At 43.9% G+C, this 12,916-nt stretch overlaps 1 protein-coding gene across 4 annotated transcripts in view; it reads left to right on the top strand.

Annotated features, from left to right (window-relative positions):
* The window catches only part of PPP4R1 (protein phosphatase 4 regulatory subunit 1), an 81,292-nt gene extending 72,587 nt beyond the window's left edge, over positions 1–8,705 (top strand). For 3 of the 4 annotated variants that reach the window (XM_037050366.1, XM_037050365.1, XM_037050367.1), the window contains 4 exons: positions 5,703–5,823; positions 5,920–6,054; positions 6,753–6,894; positions 7,604–7,983. In XM_037050366.1, the coding sequence (XP_036906261.1) occupies positions 5,703–5,823; positions 5,920–6,054; positions 6,753–6,894; positions 7,604–7,767 (562 nt within the window). In that variant the 3' untranslated portion in view covers positions 7,768–7,983. Of the gene's footprint in view, positions 1–5,702; positions 5,824–5,919; positions 6,055–6,752; positions 6,895–7,603 lie in introns of all 4 variants that reach the window. The other variant, XM_037050364.1, reaches the window with a different exon arrangement.
* The last annotated feature ends 4,211 nt before the right edge of the window (positions 8,706–12,916 follow it).

Below are 12,916 nucleotides of genomic sequence, written 5' to 3'. Positions count from 1 at the left end.
CCATGTCTATTCTGTACTTCTTAATCCCCTCACCTCTTCACCCATTCTTTTCTCTTGCCACTTTTAGGAATCTCTCTTTATCTTTAACCTTTGGCATTTTGATCGTGATGTGTCTTGGAGTGAGCCCCTTTACATCCATCATAATTGGTACTCTCTGTGCTTCCTGGACTTGTCTGTTTCCTTTGCCAAATAGGGAAATTTTCTTTCACTATTTTTTCAGGTAGATTTCCAATTTTTTGCTCTTTCTCTTCTCCTTCTGCAACCCTTATGATGTGAATGTTGGACCTCTTGAAGTTGTCCCAGATGCTGTTTATACTATCCTCATTTTTTGGATTTTTTTCCTTTTTTGTTCTGAGGGGTGATTTTTGCTTCTTCATGTCCCAAATCATTGATTTGATTCTCGGCTTCATCCATTCTCCTGTTGTTTCACTGTAAATTGTTCTTTATTTCAATTAGTGTATCCTTCATTTCTGACTGGATCTTTTTTATGCTGCTGAGCTCCTCACTAAGTTCCTTGAACAACCTTATAAATAGTGTTTTGAACTCTGCATCTGATAGATTGCTTATCTCCATTTCATTTAGCTCTTTTTCTGGAGTCTTGATCTGTTCTTTTATTTGGGCCATGTTTCTTTGTCTCCTCATTTTGGCAGCCTCCCTGTGTTTGTTTCTGTGTATTAGGTAGAGCTGCTTAGACTCTGTGTTTTGGAGTGTGGCCTAATGTAGTTAGGTGTCTTGTAGGCTCCAGTGACTCAGCCTCCCCTATCACCCAAGCTGGGTACTTAAGGTGCTGACTCTTCGTGTGGGCTGAATACACCCTCCTCTTGTCGTTGAGCCTTGGTTGCTATTGGCAGATCAGTGGGAGCATTTTACCCAGGCCAGTCAGCTGCAAGGACTGGCTGTGATCACCGACTACCAACCTCTGCTCTCCGTGGAGGATCAGCTGTGCAGGGGCAGGGTGGTGATGCTCCAACGTGGTCTGTAGCTGTCCACTGGGTGCACTGGCCCTGGGTTTCCTGGGTGGTACATGCCAAGATCAGCCCCCAACAGCTGTGTTTTGCATGGGGCACCCTGCCTGAGCTGTAAAGCAATCTGAGATGGCTGCTACTTATTCTGGGCATGGAGATTCCCAGGGGAAGCCAAGTTGTGAATCTAAGCTGACTGACACTAAGGCTTTACTGAAGCCAGCTGTTTATTGTTTGATAGAATTTTAGGGGCCAAGACCAGCTATTTTTATGGAAAAGCAGCTTGGGCAGGCCCTAAATTTGGATGAGGCAGAGCCTCTGGAGATCTCCCAGGTGGGTCAAACAGTGTTAGCCAGGTTGATGGAGTTTCAGATACGGTAACAGTTTACTGGCTTTGGCGGGGAAGAATTTAGGGTAGGGGAACATGGCCACTGCTCGCCCTTATCCCAGACACTTTGGTCTCCCCCTGTGCTCCAGTGGTGCTTTTCAAGCTACTAGAGCTCAGAGGGAGTGGCAGTGGGTGAGGCCATGTGTGGGTTCTTTAGGAGCAGCTGCTTGGGGCTCCAGAAGTTTCTTCCACTGACTCAGTCCCCACTGGTTCTTGCAGCCAGAAGTTGTGGGGACTTATCTTCCTGACACTGAGGGTCCTCGTATGGGCCTGGGACTCCTTGCTCCTGAGATATCTGCCTCGAATTTTTATCCACACTGGTGTGGGGTCAGCTCCCCTCCTACCAGTCTGGATGGATGTGTCTTCTTTAATTCCATAGTTGTCAGATTTCTATTCAGCTTGATTTCTGACATTCCTGAGTGATGGTGGTTCTGTATTTTAGTTGTGATTTTGATGTGGTTGTGTGAAGAGGGGAGCAGGAGTGCCTACATTGCCATCTTGATCAGAAGTATCATGAGCATTTTATATAAAGGGAATTTTAACGTACTTTGTGTCTGGACTCATTTAGCATAATGTTTTTAACATTTATTCATGTTGTAATGTAGCATGTTTCAACACTTTATTGCTTTCTATGATTGAAGAATGCTTTACTGCATGAATATACCAGTTATTAAAATCCATTCCTCCATTGGTGGGCATTTGGGTTGTTTCTGTCTTATAACTCTTATGAGTATGGTGTCCTGAACATTCATGTACAAGTTTTTATTTACACACCTGTTTTCAGTTTGTTGAGGTAGATTTGCTGTGCCATTGGTAATGCTTTGTTTAATTTGTTGAGGAACTGCCAAAATATTTTCTACAGCGGCCATATAGAATTGCAGGCCAACACTTTTTCTTTCAGCACATTAAAGATGCACTGCCCTGAGCTCTAGCATGCCTCATTTCTGACGAGAAACGGACACACCTCTTCTCCGTTAGTGTGGAGGGTTGAGTCCATCTAGCCTGGACTGAGCTGGCTTTGGGTTCTTCATTGTGTGGTTACCTTCAGTGCCCCGAAAGCTGTAAGCTTCTGTCTGTGGGCTGCCTCTGCCTCTTGCTGCAGGTGAGGGGGAGAGCTGGAGAGCTGGTGGGCCTTTTCGTGTGTTGCTGGTCCACCCTCAGCTTTCAGCTGCTCCTGCCCCCTGGGGAACACATGGGTCTTTTCTCTTGCCTCTCCCCTCCCTGTAGACTGTTTATAATGAGATAGGCTTGTTCTGAGATATGAAAGAATTGCTGCTGTTTGGTTCAGCTTCAGGTTTTGGAGGCCGTATGTGCCTGGGCTTTCTCTGAACAAGCTCAGCAGGAGAAGAATTCTGCTTTGTGTCAATGTGGCCTCTTAGCTTGAGAAGCTTTGCTGCTCTTTTCCTTCGAAGAGTTTTTTTCTTCTCTTCTACCTGCAGCTACAGTTTGTCTCCACTAGTAGCTTCAGGCTTTGCTTTGTATGAGAGAAGGGCCCAGGGGATTGCATGGGGTTTCATGCCTGTCCCCAGCATCTGTCAGTCACTTTCTGCCTATTAAGGGACTTCACCAGTTTCCTTTCCTGACCCCTGACTTTCTCATGCCCACCCAGGAGAGGCCAGTGAGAAAGTTTGCAGTGTCGGTAAATAGAGTCATTAAGTGTGCATTTCTCTTTGAGGATTTCAGTTTATGTATATATGCAGGCCCCTTTGTCATTGCTACATTATCTATTTTGATGGTTATACAGCAGTCACCCCTTATCCTTCCACAGTGGATACCTGAACCTGTAGCTGAGAAAACTGGGGCTCAGCCACTTGGTGCCTCCAGTCTACGTGACCCAACAACTAGTACTGAAGGAAATGGGTTTTTATTAACAGGGTTTCAACCTTGGGGTTGCCGAGAACACTCCTGCTCAGAGCCCTTCTCTCCCGTAAGACTCAGAACTCTCCTTGCTCCCCCAAAAACTACAAGCCAAAACCATGCCCAGAAGTTCCCCATGTTCTAATTTGTCCTTAAGCTGCTTGTGCAAATAGGTCTCCACCCTCTGGAATGTGCCCTTGCAGATTTCTTGGCCGCCATCTTCTCCTCTCACAGCAGCCCTCTCCTTCAGGATCTGGGGTGCACTGCCTCCCGTCCCCGTGCAGCAGCTCAGGAAACCATGTGCTGTGTTACACTGTCCCAGCGTGGGACCCCACCTCCAGGAGCGGGCTCCCATCCTCTGTGGGGTCTCAGTCCCTAGTGGGCCCCACAGCTCCTGATCCCACAGCGCTTCTCTCCATGTGGGGAGCAGGGCCAGAAGCTCAGAACGTTCAAATGCTGAAAACCCAGGGGGAGAGAGAGCTTATATGAAGCTCTAAAGCCCCTTACCAAGAGTCCCCATACCAAGAATTGCCTTCTCTGTCAGAGGCAGGAGTCTACAACTCAGCATCGCTGGTCACAGTCCAGCTCCAGGCATCTCTCGTGTGTCTGTGCTTGGCCCGGCGGGTTCTTGCAGCTCCATCAGTTTTGCTGCTGTCCTCTCCAGGCAGACCTCGTGGCTGATTCCTATGCAGTCTTTCTCCTCCTCCTCCTCCTCCTCCTCCTCCTCCTCATGTCTTTCCCTTCTCTGTGACCTTCATTCTGCCCTAATTTAAATGCTCAGTGGAACTTCCCATGTGACCTACATCCTGCTCTTCCTGTGGTGTGTTAGTGTCTGCCATTTTTGTCAGCTCCCCAGTGTCTTTGACCATCTTTCAGCTGCCATCTTTAGTCAGGGCAAGAGTTCCCAGTGACGCACAGGCATTCAGGGTGGGCATGTTCCCCTCCCCCTCCATGTCATGAGTCACTGCACATTCTCACAGTCACATATGCAGTGTACCCTGGGCAAGTAGCCTTCTTCCCTTTAGGAAGGCACATGGCTATTAATTTTGCCTTTACTATGCAATGTGCCTTAAAACACCATGCCTTCCGCTGTTCTCCTCCCCCAGTCCTGCCTGTAGGATTATCAGGGGACCCATGCTCTTCACCCCATTACAAAACCACAGATAGTACCAAACCCTATGTAAGTGCTGTGTTTCCTCCTGTATATACATGTCTATGATAAAGTTTAAGTTATAAATCAGGCAATTTCCAAGTTAGATTTGTTCTTACTATAGATCTTAACAATCTTAGCAGTTGTCTTTTTTTTTTAAGTCAAGAACTTTCACCTTTTTACTTAATTTCACTTAATCTTTACTCCCTTTTCACTTAAAGGAAGCACTTAAAGCTTCTCTTTGGCATATCCAAATTGCCAGTGTTACTACTCTTGTGCTTTGGGACCATTATCTGGTAGATTTAGGGTTACTTGGACACAACAAGCTCTGGGATGCCATGGTTGATGGTTGATCTGCTAGTCAGCCACCAGGTGACCAGCAGATAGGTAGCATGTACAGTGTGGAGATGCTAGACAAAGGGATATTTCAGTCCCAGGCAGGAAGAAGTGAGGTGGCTCGAGATTTTATCACACTACTCAGAACAGTGTACCATTTAGAATTTATGAATTGCTTATTTCTGGAATTTTCCATTTAATATTTTTGGACCGTGATTGACCATTGGTATCCAAGACCATGACCACAGTTCACTTCCTGCTGTGTACAGGTGTAAATAATCTCAAACATAAAATCTGAAAGGCAGTAGTCTCATTTGTATTCAAGTGAATACCTTTATGAGAATTGTCGCGTCTTCTCAAATGAGCCTAGTGGATGTCATTAGTCTTCAGTTCTCATCAGCAATAATAGGAACAGTTGTTAGAGTACCACTCACTTATCTTACCCCTAGTAAATGTATCATTCCCTTGGAAGCCACTTAGAGCCTTAATAAGCACACATTAGGCTACCTTAAACTGCTAGAACTCTCTTATTTTTTTTTAAAGATTTCATTTATTTATTTATCTTTAGAGGGGGAAGAGAGAGGGAGAGAACCATCAATGTATGGTTGCCTCTCGTGAGTCCCCTGCTGGGAACTGGCCTGCAACCCAGGCATGACTGGGAATTGAACCACGATCCTCTGATTCGCAGGCCTGTGCTCAATCCACTGAGCTACACCAGCCAGGCCTAGAACTTTCTTATTTAGATAACTGATTGTAGGTGAAGGTTTCTTAGCACAGTCTAAGCTATGGGGAAAAATGTGTTTCGTGTTAGGAAATGCTTTGCTCTGTCTGTCCCTGTGGACACAGACATACAGAGACTGAAGGTGATGGCATGCACGAGAGACCAGGTAAATCACTATCTTTGCATGTGTTCATCTTACAAATAGTATCCAGTATTACAGATTATTCAGATGATCAATCTATTTTCATGTTGTTAAAAATTTTAACTTTTTCTAATTTATTTTTGTAGACAGCTGATTTTACTTCTAGAATTATATAGCCCCAGAGATGTTTATGACTATTTACGCCCCATTGCTCTGAATCTATGTGCAGATAAAGTTTCATCTGTTCGTTGGATTTCTTACAAGTTGGTATGTGTTAAAACTTTTACAATTTTAGATCAGCAAAGTATTTAATAAGATGACAAATTGAAGATACTTGTCACTTGTCCATATTCACTCTCCTAGGTCAGTGAGATGGTGAAGAAGCTGCACATGGCAACACCACCAACATTCGGAGTAGACCTCATCCAGGAACTTGTGGAAAATTTTGGTAGATGTCCCAAGTGGTCTGGTCGTCAGGCCTTTGTCTTTGTCTGCCAGGTAAGCAGAGACGTGGCCATTTGTGTTACTTTTTTGTATGTAGAACTAGGTTTATTCTTTACTCTTTACCTCTCTCAACACCCTCTTTCTTATTCTTAAAGGACAAAACTTTGCCATCTGATTGTTTATAGGATTCCGTTCCTCAGTTGGGTATCTCCCTGGTTCACCAAGTTCTCTGTGTAGCTCACCGAGCTCCTTGTGCATCTGCAAGCTGTGTAGGAAGCTGGTGCATCTACAGCAGTCCCCTAGAGCAGCAGTCCCCAACCTTTTTGACACTAGGGGCCAGTTTCGTGGAAGACAATCTTTCCCATGGACTAGGTTCTAGGGGAAGGTTTGGGGATGATTCTAGTGCATTACATTCAAGCTTAGCTCCTGCTCTGCAGCCTGGTTCCTAACAGGCCAGGACATTGGGGACCCCTGGTCTAGAGGGCGCTCAGGCATCTGGACCATAGCACAGGTGTGAAAATGAATGTGATCAGGAACACATCAGGTCTCTGTGGAGCAGTTTAAAAACTAGATCTCAGTGGGGACTTAATTATAACATTTTTGCTTTGAGTTCCCAAGTGCCTGGAATATTGGTTTAAAAAGCAGTAACTAAAGTCTGTAGCAGTTATGTTGTTACTAAAAGACTGTTAGCTAGTATTATGGCTTACTTAGACTGAATCAGCAAATCTAAAGCAGTTACTGCTTTTCCCCAGACTGTCATTGAAGACGATTGCCTTCCCATGGACCAGTTTGCTGTGCACCTCATGCCGCACTTGCTCACCTTAGCAAATGATAGGGTTCCAAATGTTCGAGTGCTGCTTGCAAAGACCTTGAGACAGTCTCTCCTAGAAAAAGGTAGGTATACAACTCACTCAGGAGAAGTGTCTGTGGCAGGAAGGAGATTCGGAGACTATGTGAATAGATAAGGATATAAGCTGTATAATACGTAAATAGAAAGAATGTGATAGAAGAATATATTGTAAGTTGTTCACAGTGGTTCTTTCTCTGAGAGGACCCATAAGATTGAAGGGTGAAGAAAGGGACTTTTAATTATTGCCCTTCTGTTCTTGGTGAACCTTTTTATGACTTAAAGCTTTCTTGTTTGAAAATGGGACATTCACGTACAACTGAAAAATTACTGCTTGGACCTCAAAGAATATGAGTAAATGAATAGTTTTTATTTTTCCTCCTTTAGAACTCATTTTTTCAAAAATAGCAATTACAATAAAATGGCTAGAGAAGACTCTGGTTTTCCATGTGTGTTTAATATTTGGAAGTGTTCTTCCTTTTACTTAGCAAATTAATAGCTATAACTAGTGTAGGTTTTAATGTATTTATTAGTTCCCATGCCATTGAACATTATGTGATATAATCAGTCAAGATTCATCTTTCTTACATTTGGGGATCTTTTTGACATAACAGATCAATTCGAGTTACTGTTTATAATTTAGCACAGCTGTGTTTTTACTTGTAGAAAAATCGTATTTTATCATGACTAAGAACTTTGTGTACTCGTTAGCAAAACTGAGGTGTTAGATTTTGTAATCTCACTTCTCTTTTCCAGACTATTTCCTAACCTCTGCCAGCTGTCATCAGGAAGCTGTAGAACAAACCATCATGGCTCTTCAGATGGATCGTGACAGTGATGTCAAGTACTTTGCAAGCATCCACCCTGCCAGTACCAAAGTCTCCGAAGATGCCATGAGCACAGCTTCCTCAACCTACTAGAAAGTGTAAACCTCAGTGTCTTTTTAAGAAGCCGAGGTTCGACACATGCTCCATATGTGTGTGAGCTAAGACGCTTTGGGGAGGAAGAGAGACCTTCCTCTCTTGCAGGCTTGACTGCAGATGCAAGTGGCCTACATCAACACCAGGGATTTTAACAGTCAAGAGAAAGTACAGTAAACACTATTATCTTGTCTTGACTTTAAGGGAAAATAATTTCTCAGAGGATTATAATTGTCACCGAGGCCTTAAATCTTCTGTCTTCCTGACTGTGTGAAACTTGAATTGGCAGAGCATTTTCCTTATGGAAGGGATGAGATTCCCAGAGACCTGTGTTCTTTCTCCTGGTTTTATTTAATGACCGATAAATGGAATTATAGCCAGAAGGTGGCTGTGAGCCAGGTTACGAAAGAGACATTCAGTATTAGCCCTTGCTGTTCCCATGCAGGCAAGGACCTGTGCGGTTCTGTGTTTAGCCGCCCGTCCAGCCGTAAGTGTGAATAGTTTTGATATGTATTAACAGAAAAGGAGATTTTTAAAATTTCTCCTAAGGGCTTGATGCTAACACTAAAGTAGAATATGATTTTAACTCATAAATGCAGCATATTGCTGTACACATTTACAGAACGTTTGTTGAGTTATCTATATGTCCTGAATATTTTTTTTCATGCTGGTCATGACCTGAATGAAATTAGCACATATACTGTACGTCAGGTGTTTTTAACTTGATCATGATCAGCTCTGAGGTGCAACTTTTTCTTCACAAACTGTACATATCTGTGACCACTCTTAGGAGTGCTGCAGTCTTTAATCATGCTGTTTAAACTGTTGTGGCACAAGTTCTCTTGTCCAATAAAATTTATTAAGATCTGTATAGAGAGATATATACACTTTTGATTGTTTTATAGCTATCTGCGAATAAATGCAATTTGTGACCTGTATTGCTGACTTAGTATAAAATGGGAAAACTAGATTAAAAATTTCTCTTTTGACTAGTTTAGTAATTTCTTTGAAATCTGCACATGCCCCCCGGGCAGGGGTCTGCGCTTGGAAGGTGGCAGTTCTGGGTGCTGTGCCCCCCAAGGCTGGTCCAGGTGTGGCTTGTCCTCCGTCAGGTGTTACAAGCTGCAGCAGCAGAATTCTGAGGATAGCAGGGGCTGTTGGATCTTGTCTAATGTGCAGCTTTTGTTACACGAGCTCTTCCGAGAGAAAAGATGGGCTTCCAGAGGCAGTTACAAAAGCAAACCAGTCTAGAAAACTAATTCAACAGTTCTTTGAAATCCCCCAGGAGGCAAAAACAAACATTTCGTACTCAAACTATTAACTTCACAATAGAAGAATGATTAGAGTGGCAATAATTGGGACTTTTAAAACTGGCAGATAATCTTAGAGCTTCTGAGATATCTTAGGATTTTTGAATAATCAAGGTAAGAAAAACTGCATTTTTCTCAGCCCATGTACTTGGTCATTGCCAGATGTCCTTCCTCCCCTCCCACCATGCCCTCTCACACACAGGCTTCTTCCTCATCATTCTGCCTGACTCCTAGCTCAGGGGATGCTAAGTGATCTCTGCCACCCTTACCCTTGTCTGAAAGAAACATGTTGCAAGCTTTCATGAGCTTTCACAGTGTCCCCCACTGAATTTACCCAGTCAGACGACTTCCTATTTGACTGCTCAGTGGAGTGGCTCAACAGTCACCTCCTTTGCCAACTCAGGGGTATTTCTCTGGTGCCAAACTCTGAAACGGACAAGCGCCGAGTTCCTAACAGCACCACCAGGTTAGTACCCTAAGCTGCCTAAGTTACCAGCATATTGTCAGGAGACTCTGTTCTGGGTAACTCGCAGTCTGCTTGGGCAGGTGCTAAGTGCACGGCAGTTTCAGTGGGGATGAGCATTTCTCATCCCCATTTCTCAGTGCACTGCGAGCTCAGAATGCCGAAGGAAACACCCAGAATGTATGTCCCTTCCAGTGTCAGCTCTCCAGGGGAACATGAAATGCCTGAAACACCAAGCATGTGTGCTTAGTGTATTGGCCATCAGAGCGATGCCGCAAGGAAGGGTGACAGGATTTTAAACTGTCTCTGTAGAAAGAGTGCTGTGTCCCAGGTTCCAGGCCACATGACCATTTCCATGCATGGTAACATTTCTGTAAATCCCAGAGAAGCAGTGAGTAACAGGGAGGAAAAGGACCCAACAACTCAACCAGGCAAAATGAACAATCCTGACAAACCAGAGGAAAAGTTCAGTCTAGAAATAACAGTAAGCAAGACTGAGGTTTTATATTTTTGAATTTCTGCCGTAAGCCTTTATAAACTCACACACAATGTAGAATGTCTAGTAGAGCCACTGGTAATTACTGGCCTCCGGGAAGAGGTGTCAGTGGGAGGAATGGGGCAGGCTGGGTTCTATGTGCCCAAATGTACCTTGCACCAGAGCCCATGTGTGAATGGACACATTGGGGAACTCCATGTGGAGGGTGGCCAGGCCCTTCATGGTTTTTAAGTGACCTGGATGGATAGGTCAGGGCCTACACAGTTCATGTATCTCCTCACTAGAAAACCAGATTGCATTTTAGGTAATGGTGGGAAAGGAGGCCCAACTCTCAAATCCCTCCATCAGAACCTCCAAACTGAGGTAATTTTGTGACCCCTTAATAAGAATGTTTTTACCCAATACATTTTGACCTTGAGAACATTTTGACTTAAAAATTCCAGCAGTGATGTTTTTGAACAAGTTTTCTGTGAACTCCATTAAGTCACTTTCTGAATCCATTTTCTATAGAGAATAAACTAGTTTTATTTTTACAAAAATTGTTTTCCTTAATTCTTTTTCTAGAAAACTTGACAAATACCCCATTCAATGGTTAGATTTTAGTCTGTATGACATTTTACAGTGCTGTTGCAGGTTTACTTCTACCAAGCTCTTATCTTTTACATCAAATTTTGCTGAGTTAAATTTGGCAAGATCTGTTATTTAGAGTTTTAGTTGGTAATTTTAGCATATGATACTTCACACTAATTAGGCTTTTTTTAAAGATTTTATTCATTTTTAGAAAGGGGAAGAGAAAGAGAAACATCAACTGAATGGTTCTCACATGTGCCCCAGGTGGAGACCGAGTCTGAAACCCAAGCACATGCCCTGACCAGGGACTGAACTGGTGACCTTTTGCTTTGTGGGGCAGCACCCAACCAACTGAGCCATACCAGTCAGGGCCCATTATTTTGTATCTTCAACAGCACAATAATCAGAAAGATTGTTAAACATCTAATATTTGCATTTTCTCCCCTCAGTTGCAAATGAATGCTTTTAGATGCCTTGTCAACCACCCACACAGTGGCCGTTGTGACAGTTGGTCATGAGTCCAGCAGCTGTGATGGGAGCACTAGTTGCTGAACCCAAATCCTAGGAATGAGTACATAGCCGATTTCCTGCAGATGCCAGAAGCAGCGAGGGCCAGCCAGGTACAACAGGGTCACAGAATTAGTGTAGCTGCGTGCTCCAGCTGCCCAGGCTCCTCCATTTGGCTCTTCATCTTTAATAGAGAACTGCAGTTTGTGACCAAATAACAGGCAGCCCACAGATATCAGCATCAGAATGTGTATGTGCATGTGCTTAGTGTGTAATCCACACATTTTTACACTTGGGGTACAAGAGCCAAGTCTGGTTAATTCTAAATCCTTCCTGGGTTCTTTTCTGTGTCTCAAGTAATAACAACTGATGTATACAGTACTAAGAATCATTTAACCTTTTGTAGTAGGCATTATTAGTCCAGTTGCTAGCTGAGAAACTACGTCAGCATTACCAGACCTAAAAAATAAATAGAAAAGCCAGAAAAAGGTTTTGTTGAGCTTACTGCTATAGGCAAAAGGGCTCAGAAATCCCCCTCCCCGCCAAAACCCCAGGATTCTCAAATGTGGATTGCATGGGACATCCTTGTACTCAGGTGTTAGTCAGTCACTGTTGGTCTGAACTTCAGATAGAACAAGGTGTCTCTCTCTCAACTGGTGACCCCACAGTAGTAAGATTAGCCTAAATCAACACACTGGACCCAGGGAGCTGTACACTTCTCCTCAGGTCTCTTCATCCCTGCAGCGGCCCTTGGGTTGTGCCTGTGTTTGGGCTGCCACAGCCACTAGGGCCAAGTTAACGTTTGATTCCAGAAAACTTACCACTCCCTCTATACTACTGGCTCCCTGCTTATGAAGGCTGACAGCAAAGGTCATTGGCATAATCTAAATAACAATAAATGATATATTTTTTAATCCCTATGTGACAAACTAAAAAATTATTGGTGCAACCTTTTCAGAAGGCTACACACACCCTCCCAAAAAGGCTCTTGCTTTCTCTAATAGTAGCTGGCCTTACCGTCAGTTCCCTACCTTTTATTGGAGCTGCGGCACTCTTGTTCAGATGAGAATCATACTTGTTTACCTTCCCCTTGCCCATCTATTTTGACCCACCAGAACTTCCCATTCCAGGGTGCCTGCAGACGCTGCATCATTCCCTCTCGGCCTTGGGTATGAGGTGACAATGTAGGCAATAACCACCACCTACAAGTTATACCACTGGTTTGAGCCTCAGTTTCCTGTTGTGAAAACAACCCAGTAGGTCCAACATCACCAAGCGGAGACATATAGTCAGTCCTGGCTCTCCTAGAAACAGAATCTGAATCCAGTCCCTCAGGAATCATCTGATCAGCATTACTCAGGTAATCCACCTGACAGGTCCTTGTCAGGAAAGCCACACTGTAATAACCATCCTGCTTTGGCCCAGCTGGGCCAGCTGACTTGTGCATCAAGCTAGAAGGGCAAAACTCACTTTCCATTGGAACCAAGACATTCACGGAAGAAGCTGCAGACCCAGTGAACTGGGTTGTGCAAATGTGCGCATTCAGTGGCAAGCACTGGTTTAAGAGGGGAAGGGGGAGGGCGCTGCTGCAAACCCCAGTAGCCAGCGAGCGGGTACAGCTCTGCCTGGGCGAGGAACACAAAGTGAGTTAAAACATTTTTTTCACTTTAGGACCTAAAGAAGTATCAAACCAACTCCTTGACAGCCATTGGGCACTTACTTATTTCAAAATGTATACAAAAAATGAGAAGCACTTTTTTCTCAAATGGCTGTTGAATTTATTTGCTTGATCAATAACAGTTC

Source organism: Sturnira hondurensis, unplaced genomic scaffold (assembly GCF_014824575.4).
Source record: "Sturnira hondurensis isolate 20B ecotype Veracruz unplaced genomic scaffold, ASM1482457v3 Scaffold0006713, whole genome shotgun sequence".
NCBI lineage: Eukaryota > Metazoa > Chordata > Mammalia > Chiroptera > Phyllostomidae > Sturnira > Sturnira hondurensis.
The sequence above is the reverse complement of the archived record's forward strand: the minus strand, read 5'-3'. Positions and strand labels throughout refer to the sequence as shown.